Genomic DNA, 19,004 nt, shown 5'->3' on the forward strand with positions numbered 1-19,004 from the left:
CAGCAGAGATGATTACCCAGGCTGTAGCTTGAGAAGCAATATATACCGACACTGAGGGGGAAAGGGCTATTTATTTAGAAAAGTTCACCATCGAATCACTGGACAGGATGAACAACTCATGGAGGAAAATCAACACTTAGTACAATCAAAAGGGAATCCATTGTAATTTGCTAGGCACTCTTTATGTGGACAAAATTAACATCTTCCATGGGATAAGCAACATGATTGTGAAAAATTCACTTTTTTTTCTGTTGATACTTCTTTCCCAGGTTTTCCGAATCATATTTAAGCATAATACAGGGTATCTGATGTTAGCAAGCACCCAATTCAGCATTAATTTCTCTAGATGGAAATCTGAGCCATATGTTTACGATAGTAATGGCAACACTACACAATTTGATCATTTCTGAGCAGGCTGATGTATTTTCATCTCAAAGAGGGAGTTAGAGAGTTTGCATTTGTTTTTGAAGCATCAGCAGCTTTCAGCACAAAGGCTATGGAAGTTTTCTAATCTTATTTAATATCTCAGTGGGTCTGGCTCTGATTAGAGGTTCAAATAAAATTGGGATGCTCCTATGCCTTGATTACGTTAAGGTATTTCTAGTCTCTCTCGTGGCACCAGGAGCATCTGCAGGTTAAGTTAATGGTTACAAAGTTGCAGCAGAGAAGCACCAGTCCTCTCTGAGGTGGCTATTAGACTAGATTTCCAGACGGCAGAGATATTTTTAAAAATACACTCAACCCCACTTCATAACTACATTTTCACAAGGCTACAGACATCTAAGGGAGAAGGGCCTCTTCCCAAGTGCTCTCAGGTGCACATAAACAGCTTCGACTTTGGGAGCCAAGCAGGCGGCACATAAAACAAAAGAAGTTAAAAAGAATTGCACGTAGAGTAATTTTAATCCATTCCATTTTTTAAATACGACAATAAATTTAATTTTCACAATAAATTAAATAGCCATATTCAGTTTACAAAATAGAATTACTTAGTGTGAAACCAGTATGTACAACAATATACATTATGTACATGACATCTCTCTTTGCTGACATATAACATGGAAGTAAAAGGACTTGACTCTCCGATGTGTGACTGACATGCTACAAGTGACACCATGGTCCACACGAGAAAACGATAGTGCAAAATCACCACGGGAACTTTGAAACCATGTCAATTTTATGTGATAAGACATTCTTTGAAATAATAAGAAAATGGTATTTTCCATTTGCATGGCACCAATTCAGCCTCTGAATTAAAGAGCCAGCTTTCCCCTAGAAAAGAATGCATAACTGAATCCTCCACTTCCTGAAGCGTCACAGCCATGGGTACATTTTCACACGCTAATCTTTTGGCTTAAATCTATGAGAATGGCAGGTGACAAATTCTGACTCAAAGGAAGACTAACACTTTGAGAACAGCGGAAGTCACTTTCCCCCCATATCACCACCTCTTCTTTTTGTAAATAGCGTAAAAGATGCAACTATGCAGACAGCAAACTGGTTTTCTGTAAATGTTCAGTAGAAAAAGAACTGATCTTATATTTGGTCACACACTGCATATGTACAAGTATGCATGGAAAAAATGACTTGGACAGTTGTGTCTAGGAAAAAGTGCATATTTTAATCTAGAGGAGACATTGCAGGTCTCCAGGCACAACACACAGTGTTGTCTGACTTAATATTTTAGGGCCAGTTCAATGTCCTCCCAGTGATCTGGTAAAATTTCTGATTGAAAGGGTGAAAGAATTTGCGCAATTTGGTAACGACAGAGGGGTCCACCTCTGGATGAATGCGCCCCTTGCTGCCCGCCAGGCACTTATTAAAGATAATGTTAAATCGCAAGCAGTAGAACCCTCTGGTAGCATTGAAATATAAATTGTATTGACTTATCCTTGGGGGAAGATTTAGGAACTTCTCCACGAGCTGAAGTTCTGGTAGGGGTTCCGCAATGAGGCGATCTCCATCGACAATGTGAAATTGCTCAATTGGAAAGTATTTCAACCACCTCTCCAGATGTTTGGTGTAAATGCTGGTTCTTACCGCCTTGTATTTTGTGTTCACTTCGCAGGTATTAGGGTCTATGGCCAGCTTCTCAAACTTGTAATAAGTTTTATTCTTCCTCTCCTTCCCCTCTAGCACCTGAGTATAATCAGAGATCGCTCTTGTGGTTGGCTCCCTGACAATGATCAGCAACTTGATGGATGAGTTCATTCTGTAAATCCTTTCTGGAACCTCTTCGGTGATAAAATATGCTGGGCTCTTTTCAATGGTGATTTGTTGAGGGTAGGAAAAAGGCATCTTTTTCCTGTACCACTCAATGCCCTTGGCATAATTCTCATCATTGTCAAAAAAGTGGATTTCTTGAGAGGCCTTGACCACTGCTGGATGGAGGTTCAGCATCTCAAGCAGGGCCCTTGTGCCTCCTTTCCTCACCCCGATGATAATGGCCTTGGGGAGCTGCTGGACCAGGTCATGAAGGCGCACGTGCTCCTTGGAAGCGTTGCCCTTCCGGAACTCATGCAGCAGGCCGCGCTTAAACTGCAGGGCACGCAGGGGGAATTCAGCCTGACCATGGGCTCCGAACCGGCCTTCGATGGGACAGAGGGGTTGGAGCCTGTGAGCAACAGAGAGAGGCTTGAAGGATTTCATCGCAACCAACTTCTCATTGCTCTGGTTCCCCAGACAGAGTAAGGCTTTCAACGCATAAATAAAACAACTGCGCCCTGCCTGCTGCAATGCACAGTGAACATATGTTTGGAATATTTTATTTTAAGCCACCCTATATAAATGGAGCACACATAATTGATAGGATAGTTTTATTAGTGTCCCTTAAAAATTGTATTCACCAAGCACTTAATTGACTATAGCAGGTACTTACGTTCACAGTACAGGACAGACAAGTGACACCAACCATACTAATAGCCTTTTAATAGTTAACATCATTCAGAAAACATGAAAGATGAAGATTAAAATCTTCAGCTGAGAGGCTAAAGGGCAGCTAAGAGGCGACGTCTTTTGGGTTTCGTGTGATATTATTTCCTTGCAGCTCAGCTGTATTCTTATGACTCTGAAAAACCTTAACGCTATAATCTAAGAGAGTTCCCAGTCTCTGCCCTTGGCTTTTGGCATCATCAACCTGCAAAATTCCAATCTCGGCACTTGCTGAGCTTTTCATTCGATGAGAATTTCTGCTTTTGGCCTTGAGGACAGCTAGAAGAGTGCATATTTCTTCTGCTTCTCTTTCACTTCCTACCTAAAGAGGTCAGGATTATGTTTTTCCATTGCTGAGTATAGGAGCAAACCCAATGCCATCAGCAAGTGCTGTATATCACCTAGCACACCTGGGGCCAGAAATCAACAGGACCTTGGCAGTGCCAGAAACCTTAGGTTCCCATTTCCAGTGCCATTTAAATCAGGGACTCAAGCTGGTGAAGGGAGAAAGACAACAGATGGAGCCAAAAAGGAGGACTTCCTCTTCAACACTGTCCTGAGGAATGAACAGAAAAACACTGCTTTTTTTTTTTTTCTGAGAGAAATGTGTGGCAACAATCACAAGGATATTAGACTGGAGTGAGTGTTAATTTATTTTTAAATTTTTTTGCTTTTTGCTTTTTAGGGCCACACTGGTGGCATATGGAAGCTCCCAGGCTAGGGTTCCAAATGAAGCTATAGCTGCCAGCCTACACCACAGCTACAGCCATTCGGGATGCCTAACCCACTGAGCGAGGCCAGGGATCAAATCCGAATCCTAATGGATACGAGTCAGATTCATTGCTGCTGCACCACAATGGGAAATCCTGGAGTGACTATTTATTTGGTGTGTCCAATTTATTTATTTGTCTTTTAGGGCTGCACCCTTGGCATATGGAGGTTCCCAGACTAGGGGTTGAATTGGAGCTGCAGCTGCCAGCCTATACCACAGCCATAGCAACTCAGGATGTGAGCCTCACCTGTGACCTATACCACAGCTCACAGCAATGCTGGATCCTTAACCCACTGATTAAGGCCAAGGATTGAACCTGCATCCTCATGGATCCTAGTCGGATTCATTATTGCTGAGCCACAACGGGAACTCCCCCTTTTTGGTGGTTTTTTAAATGAATTTTTAAAAACTTATGCTTATTGTGGAAAACATGAAAATATGGCATACTATAAAAATATGACAGGGTTTATCACAGTTAATATTTTAGAAAAACATGAATATTGTTTTTATAAATTTATTAGTAGGATTAATATGTTAGCTCTCTAAATGGAAGATATAAAAGTAGCAACACAAACAGAGTGGAAGATGTTTTTAATTGTGGCTTCGACTGGGGTGCCACCAATTCATCTTCTAGCTCTTGGTGGGCTCTGGTTGAGAATGAGGCCCTAATTCCTTAAGGTATCCTCTGAATGTAATGGATGGACTTCTCTCCTAGACATTTAGAATGATGTGATCCTTGGGAGAACTGAGGAAATGGATACTTTCCTGCAGGATTTGATTCTCTCATGGAACCCAGGCCGTTTGAGCTGGAAAGAAACTTCCCTACCTCGAGAAAGGGCCATTTTCCTTCTTTCCTGTAACCACCTTCTATCCTGGGAGCTCATTCCCTACAGAACAATTGCTTTTTGGACCCCGTAACTCACGATAGGAGAAACTATCCTATTAGTGCCTTCCTAAAGAGTAGGAATGGACCCAGACTAAAAACAAACAAACAAACAAAAAATGAGGTTTTAAGACTGGAAGGGATAGGAGAAGTAACTGAGCTCAGCCTCCCACCTAGAGAGCCAGGTCTTCAGTTTCTAAAGGACAAACATACAGAATCATGTGTCAATTTCAATCTGCTCAAACTCTCAAATGAGAGGTTGAGAGGTTTTGAGAAAGCCCACCAAGCAATCCAATTCCTTTTTTTTTTTTTTTTGTCTTTTTAGGGATGCACTCGCAGCATATGGAAGTTCCTTGGCTAGGGGTCTAATCAGAGCTACAGCTGCTGGCCTATGCCATAGCCACAGCAATGCAGGATCTGAGCCTTGTCTGTGACCTACACCACAGCTCATGGCAATGCTGGATCCTTAACTCACTGAGCAAGCCAGGAATGGAACCTGCAGCCTCATGGATACTAGTCAGGTTCGTTACCGCTGTGCCATAACAGGAACTCCCCAATTCCTTATAAAAGCTATCCCATGAGACACTAGAGACCAGGTTCAAAGTGAAAAGAGCTATTAATTAAATAACTAATGTGTTAATGATCATCAGATCACTTACTGAACAAAGCAGATGATTAGAAGAAAATAAAGCTATTGGGAAGAAGTTGCTATAAAAGCTCTGTTATGGACATAGGATAATGGTACCACCTCAATCTTTTCACTAATAATAAGCACTAGGTTAGGGAATTACCTAAAATCTGTGATACGTTCTGGGTTGTAGCATTTCCCACAATTAGCCATTTTACTCAGGAAGTTTGAATTGAAAAGTGTCAGAGGGGTTCATTTTACCAGTCAAAATTAATACTGGCTGAAGAAAAATAAAGACCAAGGTTATATTATTTGTTAGATATCCATGTGATAAGATCTATAGATCAGGAAAAAAAAAAAAACTGTTAGGAAGATAATTTCATTTTACTGTGTGGCTACAGGTGCTCAGAAAATGAGAAGTGAATTCATGGGAGCACACTTCCGTCTTTCCAGCTAGGAATTAATTTTAAAGGGCAAAGAATGAAGCTTTGCATTTCAGAAGTGAACTTCTCCGTCCTTTTCAATCAAACCAGATGTGGGCAGTTCAGAGGCATTCAATGTGAAGCCTGCTAACACTGCTGAAACGTCTGCAGCTCTAGTACCTCTCGACTGTTGGCTTATTTAGAGCTAAACCCCAGCTCTGTAAATTTCCTCTCTGTGGGTTTTCCATTGCTTTCTGGGCAATTACTCTGAGTGACAGCCTCCTGGTCTGGAAACCAGAGCTAATTAACATAGTCAAAACTCCTGGAGCCTAGAGCCATCTTTCCAGGGCAATGGATTCCAAACTTGATGAGCCCCTTTAGAGGCTCATACATAACTTTAACCTCTTGGTAGCACATTAATTGCCTACTCATAAATTTCAAAATGTAGATACATAAATACGTCATCACTATTTTGCTACAGCTAGAGGTCAACAATCAGATGCGCAAGAGACTACACTGAGCTCTAGCAAATGACATTTTTACTATACATGTTTTATCTCTTCTCTGAAAACAAACGTTAGCACACACAGAATACAGATGGATCTTGACAAACATCTCGGTTTGAGCAACTTGGATGGCTTTCTTTTAAAGGCTCCACACATTAAAATCAATATGCAGAAAAGCAGGTTTCTTGGGAATTTTGACAGAGGAAAACAAATGGACAGATTTCAAATTATGTCCAAGGAAATTTCAAGCAAAAGATATTTAAAGTCCCGTGAGCATTAAGTACGTTTGTAGTCACCTACCTATCCAAGCTCCCAACTCTGGCGACTAGATACAGGAGACTCCCAATGGCAAGACTTCCTAGCACCAGCAGCTTCTGTCTCAGCCACGCCTGCTGTTTGAATAGCATGGCCCTCCATCAACCTTCAGGACTTCCGCAGCCTGAGAGATGGGGACAGAAGGGGACTCATCAGCAGCCGTCTCTTATTGGCACTCTCGATTGTGCCAAAGCCAAGCAGGGTGATTAAGAACAGATGTCATAGCAACCTTGACAATATTCACAATATTCACGTTGTAACAGGTAATGAGCAAAACTTACCTCCCCCCCCGCCCCCGCCCCGGCCTGTGTGATAAGGTCAAATACTAAACTAGAGGTAAGATACAAACTAGACAGAACTTGCTGGGCAATTGTCAAAATACATTAAAATGCATATATTATTTTTATTATTATTATTATTTTTGTCTTTTGTCTTTTTTAGGGCTGCATGCAGAGGGCGTATGGAGGTTCCCAGGCTAGGAGTCTAATTGGAGCTGTTGCTACTGGCCTACACCAGAGCCACAGCAATGTCAGATCCTTAACCCAGTGATTGAGGCCAGGGATCGAACCCTCAACCTCATGGTTCCTCGTTGGATTCGTTTCCACTGCACCATGACGGGAACTCCCCACATATAATTTTAAATGCATCTATGAAGGCACGTATATATTTGTGTTGTTGTTAATCATTCAAAGAATACCAAGAAAAAGAGCAACTGAGCAACCAGCAGGGCCACTGGTAAAACTGAAGGATCTATTTAGAAATAACAGGATGAATGCAGAAACGGAAATCTCAATTCAGTAATTGTCATGTGGGGCAGAACAATTTTACTGACATGTTTTTTGTTTTGTTTTGTTCTAGTTGTGAATAGAGGAAGGGGGCAAGATCAAGAGCTACTTTTTTATTTACTGAGGTTATCAGTGGTAACTATCAGGACCTCAAAGGTTTGGGGACAATGACTTTGAGTAACCTGATACTGCCTTTCATCTCCTCTGCCCAGTCCTGGATTGGATTTGGCAGATTTGGAAATCATGCCCAGACTAGACGCCCTGGCCATGTGACCCCTCCTGGCTCTCAATGAATTTAAACAGGGTAGCTGTGATGCGTCTCGTTCTAACATCAAGATAGAAGCTTACCTGGAGGCTTTGTCCTCTTTTACCTGATATAAGGCCATCTGGGGAATGTAAGCCTTTACTAGTGCTGTTATTAAATTTGGGGGGAAAATGCAAGCTTCCAATTCAGCCTTTCTTATTAAAAATAAATCCAATCTTCTTTTCAAGCTAAGATTGTTTGCTTCTCCTTGAAGCTCAAAATAGTAACCCAGAAAGAAAGACTACAGCAATGGGTCATGGATAGAAATTGTTTTGCCGCAATAGTATCTCTGTATTTGCTAAATGAAGATTTTCTCTGTGCAAAAGGATTATACCAGGATTGATTAATTGATTTGTTCATCCATCAAGAAATACTGAGCGCTGACAGCATTTCTAGCTACAGGGGATTCCAAAAAAGGTCCCCAAAGTTCTTTAGTTCTTGGAAAATTAATAGTGCTATTAGGGATTGTGAACCAACCAGAGAATGCTACCTAATTCATGATAATGTGTGAATAAATGTTGGGGAAAGACAATGAAGGACATGTTAAGGTATGGGCTCCATGTGACTGGTTTTTCATGGTATGCAGTGTATGATTCAGTGAGGAGGTTGTAGAAGGGCATCCCAAAAGGGAGAGAGAATAGCAGCATTCATCCAACACACAGTCCACAAATATTTCTGGGATATAACTTGTGTGCCTGATTCTGTACTGGATGCCCTGGATATAGTGGCCAGGGTGGGGTAGGGGGTGGGACTATGGTCTAGGGAGAAGACAGAAACAAAACCAGACAGAAATGAGGACAGAAAAAAATGTAGTATTCACACATATCTACAATTTGCAATAACAAAGAAAAAGTGTAGGAGGCTGTGAGAAAGAATAACAGGCAGAACGTGCACTTACACCAGTCCTTCCTGAAGAAGTGATACTTCTTCGTGTGTTTACACCTGGAGCATGAGGACCAGGGTGGGTTTCAGGCAGAGGAACCAGTGTGCACAAAAGTTCTGCAGAGGGAAAATGCCTAGCAAGTATGGGAAGTGAAGGAAGGCTGATGAGGTTGGACACAGGGATTGAGGGGAAAAGAGAAAGGGCTAAGAGCAAAAGCAAAGAGAAGGCAATAAAAGGGTCTTTGCAGGCAGACGGCCAAAAAGCACAGGAAAAGATGCTCAACATCATAATTATTAGCAAAATGAAAATCAAAACTACAGTGAGGTACCACCTCACACCGTTCCAATCATCATCAAAAGTCTGCAAACAATGCATGCTGGAGAGGGTGTGGAGAAAAGGGAACCCTATTACACCGTTGGTGGGAATGTAAGCTGGTGCAACCATTTTGGAAAACAGTATGAAAGTTCATTAAAAAACTAATTACCAGAGAGTTCTCTGATGGCCTAGTGGGTTAAAGCTCACTAAGAATGCTGACCAGAATGCTGTGGCTCTGGTTGCTGCTGTGTAGCACAGGTTTTTTCCCTGGCCTGGGAATATGCTGCTTGTGTGGCAAAAAAGAAAAAAATACAAAAGCAAAAAACAAGAGAGAACCTGAAATAAACATTATGAGCCAGTAATCTCACTCCTGGGCATATATCCAGAGAAAACCATAATTTGAAAAAATACACGCACTCACAAGTACTCACAAAGGGTATGAGAGAAGGAAGCTATAATGTGATTGAAGAGAACCAGCTACAAATAGAAGAGATGGGAAAAGTCAGGGTAAAATGTGCCTGTCTGTGGCCTCAAAGAGGGTCACCAGCCTCGTACAGAAGAGTAACCTGGAGGGAGGCTGGGGGTCACCCGGCCGCCTCTGCTACCCACACATAGCACCCGCACAACCTGTTCAAAACTATCCTGCACGATGCTTAGTCCACTTTCCCCAGCTCATTGATCCACCCATCTGACTGCTGCGACAGCCCAGCCATTCTTTAAGGCATGTCCCAGTTCCCCTAGGCCGGCCTCTCCACTGACGCCTTAGTCCACAGTCTTCCCCTGTTGCAAGACATGTTTCTACAATATTTTCTCAGCCTCTTTGCTGAAAACTCCATCTTGTCCTGCTTTACTTTACCCCATCTTCCTGCTTGAAAAACAGTCACAGAGATGGTAAATGACTTAAGCTTAAGCACAAAGACCTAAAGGCATAAGTTATTCATAGGGTCAGCTGAATGAGGACATAATGCGTTGGTCTAGGCACGCCTTCTGCACAAGCATGATGTCCTCTAAAGAATAAGAGAAAGAGGAACCTCATGGCCCCAAGTGGTTTATGAGCGGTCATTAGCAGAATATGCATTAGCAAAGAGAACCAAGGTGCAAACCTAGGCACACAGGGTTGCTGCAGATAAGCAAGCCTTTTGCAGAAGCACAGTGAGGATTCTCTGGAATGCTATGCATAGATAGCTAACACCAAGCTTCCTCAAATGCTAATGATTGTTAAACGCCTAAAGGTCAGAGTAAAAGCTTAACCATCTACCAGCTATGTGACTTTTAAAATAATAAAAGAACTTATAAAATAATAAAAAACCTCTTATATCCTCCACCTACAGCCCCTTCCTCACTTGAAGTAATCCCAAAGAATAAACGCAGTGCAGTTTCTTGAGGCTGTGCTGTTGGTCCCTGAGACCTTGAGCCCGCCGGTTCCCATCTTTACTTAAGATAAATGTCTCTGTGTCTTGTTTTATGTTAACTTTTTCCCTTAAGTTTCACAGCACCCGTTCTTCAGCCCCATCCTGCTGAGCTGGTCTCGGCACTCCCCCTCTTCCCCTAAAGTCTTGTTCCTGCAACCAGGACACACGATTCTAGTGGTGAAGGGTGCTGGGTTAGCGTTAGCTGCTGCCTTTACTGTGTACCACTGCTGCTCCCAGCAATGGGCTAAGCCCGCTGACTGAGAAGCATCAGAAAGCCCACTGAAAGCAGTCAGCCTGAAATCTACCTGCTTGGCTCCACAGGCCAGTGGGTCTCCACCATGAGCTTGCAGAGCCTTTAGAGAACACATACCTGTCCCACTCTCAGAGATGGGGCAGGTCTGTATTAACTGTGTGCCTGGGAGTGTCCAGCACTGCGGCTCAGCAGTAATAATCCCCACTAGTATCCATGAGGACTTGGGATTGATCCCTGGCCTTGCTCAGTGGGTTAAGGATCCGGTGTGGCCATGAGCTGTGGTGTAGGTCACAGAAGTGGCTTGGATCTGGTATTGCTGTGGCTGTGGTGTAGGCCGGCAGCTGCAGCTCCGATTGGACCTGTCCAGGCCCTTAGTGCCTCCCGTATTTCTTAATATTTGGGTGTGTCTCCATGCTCATGTCCTCTGGTTCCTACAGTCTGATTAATCTTCCTCACACAAAGTATCTTGGGCCTCATCTGTTTTTGGTTATTTACCAGATCACGTCCCATCTCTTCCCTTGATGGCCCGGGCCCTTCCTTCTGAGGTTCCAGCTTGGGTAGCCGGCTTTCTTCCCTCCTATGCCTCACCAAGACCAGCCCCTCTGCCTGCCAGGTGGGCTCTTCCCTGCTCCCTGAAGTCCTGTGCTCTCAGTGCCATGCTTTTGTCAGCTTCCCCTCTGGAGTGGAATGTCTTTCCAACATCTCCTCCTTCAAGACTCCCAGATCCCCCTGGTATCTTCCTGGGGAAGGTGGGTCCTGGTAGATGTGGAATTTGGAGGAAAAATTCCAACACACTTCCCAGGGGTGGGTAGTAATGGGTCAGCTCTATCTGTTGTGTAGATAATTATGGGGCCAAAGGGTCACAGCTGGGCTTAGGGATAGAACTTGGGAAACATTTGTATGCACAGGGGGTGGGGGAGTGAAACTGTGAGGCTACCTCTTAGCTGAACTCTGCTCGAGGTTAGCAGGCAGGAAAACGATGGAAAAATGCCTGAGGATGTGAAGGTAGCTGGAGAAGCAGCCCAAAGTTTAGGAGGACATCAGAGCAAAGCCATCAAGCTCTCTATTGCAATGCACATGTCATCTGGTAAATGAGATTAAGTCTGATTGAACACAGGATCATTATTTTTCTCATGCCACCGAAGACCTTTCAGTTCAAAGGCTCCCATGTTCCAACCATACACTCTCCCCCTTTTTAAAAAAATATATTACTCCATTAATTTATTACATTTATAGTTGTACAGTGATATAGTATTTCCATCCCAAACCCCCAGCATACCCCCACCCCCCAACCTCTTTCCTTTGGAAACCATAAGTTTTTCAAAGTCTGTGTAGACTCCCTTTACAATGACCCCGATTACCACCATGAAGGTTTTCCTCTGTGGGATGAGCTGCTGCTGCCAATTCAGCTTCTTTGTGTCTGAGATGCCCTACATACGCCTGCTGGGGTTTCCTCTCTTTGAGAGCCCTGATTTCTGCAGCCTGTTGTTTGCAGGGCTGGCCTTGCTCTTTGCACCACCTCCTCCATTTACAGCAGGTCCATTATACTCTCCAAAGCATCTTTATGTCCTCTATGATACTGGAGGACAAATTTTTTTTTTTTTTTTCCTTTTTAGGATCACACCCGAGGCATATGGAAGTTCCAAGGCATACGGAAGGAAGTTCCCAGGCGGGGGGTCTAATTGCAGCTTCAGCTGCTGGCCTACGCCACAGCCACAGCAATGCAGGATCTGAGCTAAATCTGTGGCTTACACTGAAGCTCATAGCCAGAACCTTAACCCACTGAGTGAGGCCAGGGATCAAACCCTAATCCTCACAGATACTATGTCGGGTTCTTAACCCTCTGAGCCATAATGGGAACACCCTAAAATTTTATATTTATTTGTGCTCTCAACTAATATGAACGAGTTGGACAAGGTGAAGTGCAAAGACCATAGGATGAGGAGTCAAAGACCTTGAGTCACATTTTTGTCTAGTTTTGTAACTGAAAATTTCTGAATTTTGGTCTCCTCACCTGTAAAATGAAGATAATAAAGTCTGTCTCACAGGGGTGTTAGGACAGGAGCCTTGAGTAAGCCTTGAGTAAGATAGAACTTTCTGTCCTTTTGGGCACTTAACAAAAATAAAGCCGAATTAGGGTGTTTGGGAGGGTAATAGTTTTGTTCTTGCAGTGCATTCTAAAAAGAAAAGAATAAATGCAGTTCTTATTAATAGTGTAATTGGATTGTGAAAAATCTAAGTCCATTTTTTTCTTGGCAGTGCTCATGGCATATGGAAGTTCCCAGGCCAAGGATCAAATCTGAGCCACAGCTGCCACCTACACCACAGCTGCAGCAATGTGGGATCCTTAAACTGTTGAGCCACAGTGAGAACTCCTAGGTCCATTTTTAATATAAATAACTTTTACTGGAAATTTCTGTTAAGCATTAAAATGTTAACTAACACTACACTTGCTGTTCAAAGCAAGATGGCACAATTAGAAACAAACAAATAGTTAATGCTTAAGTTGAAATCTCAGGATTTTTGAGAAGTGAGGGGCCATGGCAGCAGTTTCTAATGAGGCTCTCTAAGAGATGGGAAGTGAAATCTCATTCTGTTTTTTTTTTTTTTTTTTTTTTTTTTGTCTTTTAGGGCCACATCCTAGGCAAATGGAAGTTTCCAGGCTAGGGGTTGAACTGGAGCTATAGCTGCCGGCCCACACCACAGCCACAGCAACTTGGGATTCAAGCCGAGTCTGTGACCTACACCACAGCTGGTGGTAACACAGGATCCTTAGCCCAATGGGCGAGGCCAGGGATCGAACCTGCTACCTCATGGATCCTATTCCGGTTCATTAACCGCTGAGCTATGAAGGGAACTCCTCATTCTGTTTTGTAATCATTCAGACTATGTGCTAAGAGACAATATCAGAGAAGCCTCAGAATAAACCTTGTTCAAGGAGAACCAAAGATACTTGGTGAACTTAGCATTTAAGATGCCTCTTTGATTTTCTATGACATCATAAAAGGTTCAAGCATCTGCCATGATGGATTCTTAAAAGCTGGGAGTTGTAGATCTGGTCTAGGAGCATGAGCCCAAGACAAGCTACGCCATCCAATCCTTACAGATAATGCCGTTAAATTGGGGAGAAGGTTAACTACTCCTCCATCCCCAAAGTCCCTTCCTTTTAGCTACACCAACTTTAATGGATAGTTTAACAATCTTTCATCAAGAACAATCATACCCATAATGGGAAATTTATATAAAATTAAATTTTATAAAAATTTATTGCTTCTTTCTGTTAATAAAAGTTAAAGACCTACAATGACATTTAAGCCCTCTTTTATCTCTAGTTTTTAATCTCCCAGTGTCTTTTATTTTTTGGGCCAAGAACAGTGCAATTATCTCTCCAGACTACGAAAGATTTAATAGACACAGTATCTTAGCTGAACGAAGCAGAGTATCTAAAAAACACAGCACGTGGCCAGAAACGACAAATTATAGACATCTGGCTGTTTCTCCAAAGCAGTATTAAGCAAAGAAAGAAATTATTCCCAAGCTGAAACAAATAAGGGGATTCGGAAAAAAAAAATAATAAAGATATGTTCAAGTGCTGTTCAAAGGCTTTTAGACATGGTTACCCCAGCCCCTGGTACCAGTAAAAACAATAACAGAAACAACAGCAGCGAAGTTCATTAAAAACGACTGAACTTATGTAGCAGAAAAATTCCAAGGAAATCATAACCGTCTTTCGAGTATTAGCTCATTTATCCTGGGCCACAGTCTTATGGGATGGACAGAAACCACGATTACTGAGCCCTAGGCTCTCTGTTACTTTCTTTCACGTTTATTACCTCATGTAATACAACAGACCCATGAAGTATTATCCATTTTGTTTTTTCTAATGGAAACTGAAGAGCAGAGAGATGAACACATGATTTACCCAAAGGCTTGTGGCTGGTAAATGCAGGAGGATATACATTCCAAATCATCTGATCTCAAAGAGTGTGGCCCCTTGATTGCAATGTCACTTCACGAGATTTGGATGCTCATCTGAAAGGCTCTTTTTTTTTTTTTTTTTTTACTTTTTAGGGCTGCACCTGTGGCATACGGAATTGGAGCTGCTGCTGCCAGCCTTCACCACAGTCCAGCAATGCTGGATCTGAGCTGAATCTTCAACCTATCTGCTGCTTGTGGCAATGCCAGATCCTTAACCTACTGAGCAAGGCCAGGGATCAAACCCTCATCTTCATGGATACTAGAGGGGTTCTTATCCCGCTGAGCTGCAACGGAAGCTCCTTTTTTTGGTTAAATTTTTCTTCCAGTTTTATTGAGATGTAATTGATAGAGAGCACTGTATAAGTTTAAGGTGGGATTTCCCGTCGTGGTTTAGCATAAACAAATCCGACTAGTATCTATGAGGATGCAACTTTGATCCCTGGCCTTGATCAGTGGGTTAAGGATCCAGTGTTGTCATGAGCTATGGTGTAGGTCTCAGAATCGGCTTGGATCTGCATTGCTGTGGCTGTGTAGCTGTGGCTTGCTCTGATTTGACACTTAGCCTGGGAGCTTCCATATGCTGAGGATGTGGCCCTAAAAAGAAAAAAAAAAAAAAAAAAAGGAAAGAAAAAAGTTTAAGGTGTACAGCATAATGATTTGACTTACATACACTATGAAGTGATTATCACAGTAAGTTTAGTGAACATTGTCTCATTTAGACACAAAATAAAAGAAAAACAATTTTTTTTCCTTATGATAGACAACAATTTTCATATATAATGTACAACAGCGTTAATTGTATTTATCATATTGTACATTACACCATCAAAACATTTATGTTATACCTGGAAGTCTATACTTTTTGACTCCTTTCATCCAATTCCTACCCTCTACATGCAACCCCTGCTCTAGTAACTACAGATCTAATCTCTTTCTCAGTCTGTTCATTCGGTTTTGAAGTATAATTGACCTACAACACTATGTTGTTCCTGAAGCACAACATAGTTTTTAGATATTTCTCTACATTTCAGATTGATCACCACCAGGAGACTCTTAATACATACTTGTTTATGGACTGATGAGAGCAGACAAAACCACTTTTAACTCCACCCAAATTTCCTTCCATTGAATCTTGAAGTAGAAGACGAGGAAGCAAAAAAAAAAAAAGAAAAAAAAAAGAGGAAAAGAGGACAAATGTTTTTGATGGGGGGGTGGATAAAAGAGGCCATTTGGGTCATTTGAATCTATTAAAAGGAAGGAGAAATATTAATAAGTAATGATAATATGATAATAATAATGAAAGGTAATGTTTTTATCATTTACAAAGTATTTTTCACATTCACTATACTGTTTATGATTAAAACCAACCAGCATCATGGGAACCATGCTTGTTTTCCATGTAATACAAGAACTGACTCCCCTTTTGAAAGGTTTTATAATAGGTGATGAAAATAACCTTAGTTTTGATATGCGCAGGCTGTGGGGTCCTCCCTAGCTACCACCCCACCCTCTCGCCCACTGCAGCCTCGCCCCCAACTTCTCCACTTTGGAGGAGGGAGAGGACTACGGGCGGTAGGGTGGAGAGTATAGTGAAGATGACTTAAATGAATTCGTGAAGGAAGATGAAGTGGATGGTGAAGAGGGAAAACCAAGGGGAAAAAAGAAAGGCTCAGACCACTACGGCCAGAAAGAGAAAACAAGGGGGCCTCTCATTAGAAGAAGAAGAGGGGGATGCTATGGAGGAATCTGGAAGAAGTAGCAGTGAGGAGGAAGATGCAGCTGCAGAGCAGGAGAAAGGCAGTGGGTCAGAGGATTCAAGAAAAAAGGAGGATGAGCTATGGGCTAGTTTCCTTAATGATGTAGGACCAAAATAAAAAGTGCTTCTGAGTATACAAGTTAACAGGAGAGGAGACTGAAGAGACAAGTTCAAATAAATTGTTGGTCAAAGCAGAAGAGCTGGAGAAATCTAAAGAAAGAGAAAAAGGGAAAAATCACCAAGGTGTCTGATTTGCTAATGAAGAAGTCAAGGTGATTAAGGAAGTGCATGCCACACGTAAAGAAGCCAAATCCTTTTCAAGCAAAATGAGAAAGAAAAACCACAGGCTATTGTCTCTTCAGCTCTGTGGTCACCTGTGACTGAGTCACGGTTAAGAAGATGAGGTGGGATGAGCAGCCTTTGAGGTAAAATTGGAGCCAAGAAGCAAAAGATGAGCACCAAGCTGGACTGGGAGCATTTCAAGAGGAAGAGGGCATGGGTGAAGAACTAGCTGTCCACAATCGAGGGAGGGAGGGGCACACCAAACAGAAAGCTTTTCTAGACTGAATGGATCACAGGCAGTTTGAAATCAAGCGCCATCTCAGGCTGAGTAAAATGAAATCCTGATGTGATGGGGAAACTACATCAGCTTAGTCCTGTTTACACTGTGAGCTTCTTGTGTCTGTGAAACATTTCCTCTGCTTTTCATCGACTGTTTCCCAGCAAGGTCTTTTTTCTACATGAAATTTCTGTCTTTGTGTCTTGATCTCACATGGTTTCATTCATTCTACTTTTAATAGTTTACCCTTGAAAAAATAAATACAAGTTGAAAAAAATAACATTGGTTTTGACTGCCACTTGATTCGGATTCTTATGTACTGACCTCAACAAGGTCTTGGTGAAATCTGTTTATTGCCTTCTCATTATCACCCCATCTCATCTTACCTCCCCTGCTCTTCCCCTCAGTATTTCAGTGACTGACTCCCAATCTGCTGACTGGGTTGCTCAACTCAGAAACCTTGGAATCCATCACCCTTGGCGCCACCCTGCAGTAAAATTCTATCTCTAAATCACTCTTAGACTCTACCTACTTTTCTGTACTGTCAGTTGTGACTGCTTTGGTTCAGGCCATAGTTTCTTTCTCTCAGATTTTATGGGCTCCTGACTTGCCTATATTCATTTTGCTTTTGCCTCAGTTTTTTCTTCATATTGATGACAGAGCATCCTTTCCAAACAGAAATTTGATTATGTTGCCTTCAGGCTTAATTCTCTTTAATGGGTCCCCATGATCCCCAGGGTTTTAAAGACCTTTAATTTCTCACTGCAATTCCTCCCCACCACCACCCTCTCCAAATGCCTACAAATAAAATCTTCAGCACACAAAACAACTTGCAGTTCCTTTGCATAAGTCATAGTCCATTTTCTGTCAGGGCTTTTCTACATAAGGTTTCCATAGCCTGAAAACAATAACTCTGTTCATCTATCAGCTCTGGGGAACCAGCAGCTGGTGTCCAGTGGGATACTAGTAGCCAGCCCCAAAGAATTTATGTGAGGAGTAAATGTACTTGGAGTGCTCTTTGGCACATAATTATGCTCCATCAACGGTAACCACCTCTACTATGCTGATGTCTTTCCAGCCTTGGGTTAATTCCTATCTTTTAGATCTGAGACTCCTTGTAAAAGCCCTTCTTCATGATCCAAGAATGGCTTACACATGCTTTCTATGTGTCACCACAGCATCCTGTATTGAATTCTTTTGAAACCATATCATCATGGCTTGTGCACTGTGTCTTGCTAACTGGAATGTAACTTCCATGAGATTAAGGTTGGGTCTTGTACCATCAACACTTGGGGTCACAGATGTTCAGTAAATATTTGCTGAATAATTGAATCAGCTAGATGGAGTGAACTTTGACTATCCTTATGACTACAGCATCTGGATAGATCTCTCTTGCTCTCTTCTTTGTAATGGTTGCATCCATGGCAGATGGAAGTTCCCGGGCCAGAACTGAATCTGAGCCACAGCTGTGACCCACACTGCAGCAACACTGGATCCTTTCACCTGCTGCACTGGGCCGAGGAGAAAACCTGCATCTCCACAGTGACTGAGACACAGTCGTATTCCTAACCCACCGTACTGCATCAGGAACTCCCACATCTCTCTAAGCAGGTAATAGTACATTATCTTTGTAGAGTGCTTTGCAGGTTTACAGAGTGCTATATGTGTATAATAACCTCATTAATGTACAACCTCATTTCTCCCACCATTTTATTTTGAAAAAAATTTTTTTAATTAATGAATTTTCTTACATTTATAGTTGTACAACGATCATCACAACCCAACTTTATAGCATCTCCATCCCAAACCCCAGGCCCATCTCCCCACTTCCCAACCTGTCTTCTTTGGAAACCATAAATTTTTCGAAGTCTCTGAGTCAGTATCTGTATTTTGAAAAATTTGAATACTTACATATTCTTCACCTAGTTTTATCAATTGACCAATCTTAACACATTTGCTTTATGTGTCTCTCTATAAACACATATTTATTTTTTCCAAACCATTTGAGAGTGACTGGCAGATTATCAACATTTCAGTGTGTTAGAAGACCCCCACCTGCACCCCCACAGAGTCCTGTGATATAAGTGGGGCAGTAGGCTTTCTTGAGACCTATGGTAGGTAAATGACCTGCTCAAAGCCTCAAACCATTAAATCTGGAGTTAACTGCTGATTTGGGGCTTTTTACATTGTACAACTCTGCCTCCATACTAAGTTCATTTGATGTTGAAAATGTGACAGAATTTATTGGTAGAAATAGATCACTCATCTTTTCTTACACAGTCAACTTGTAAATTCTGATGAG

The 19,004-nt window shown here is 42.1% G+C and overlaps 1 protein-coding gene and 1 pseudogene across 6 annotated transcripts in view; one reads left to right on the forward strand and one right to left on the reverse strand.

Annotated features, from left to right (window-relative positions):
• HS3ST5 (heparan sulfate-glucosamine 3-sulfotransferase 5) overlaps positions 885-19,004 on the reverse strand; it is a 183,656-nt gene continuing 165,536 nt past the window's right edge. For 5 of the 6 annotated variants that reach the window (XM_021073391.1, XM_021073400.1, XM_021073406.1 and 2 more), the window contains 2 exons: positions 6,443-6,581; positions 885-2,614 (listed from right to left, as the gene is read on the reverse strand). In XM_021073391.1, the coding sequence (XP_020929050.1) occupies positions 1,684-2,614; positions 6,443-6,549 (1,038 nt within the window). In that variant the 5' untranslated portion in view covers positions 6,550-6,581 and the 3' untranslated portion in view covers positions 885-1,683. Of the gene's footprint in view, positions 2,615-6,442; positions 6,582-15,451; positions 16,725-19,004 lie in introns of those variants that run through there. The other variant, XM_021073409.1, reaches the window with a different exon arrangement.
• On the forward strand, positions 6,548-17,235 carry LOC102160609 (annotated as a pseudogene).

This window comes from Sus scrofa, chromosome 1 (assembly GCF_000003025.6).
Source record: "Sus scrofa isolate TJ Tabasco breed Duroc chromosome 1, Sscrofa11.1, whole genome shotgun sequence".
In the NCBI taxonomy this organism is placed as follows: Eukaryota; Metazoa; Chordata; class Mammalia; order Artiodactyla; family Suidae; genus Sus; species Sus scrofa.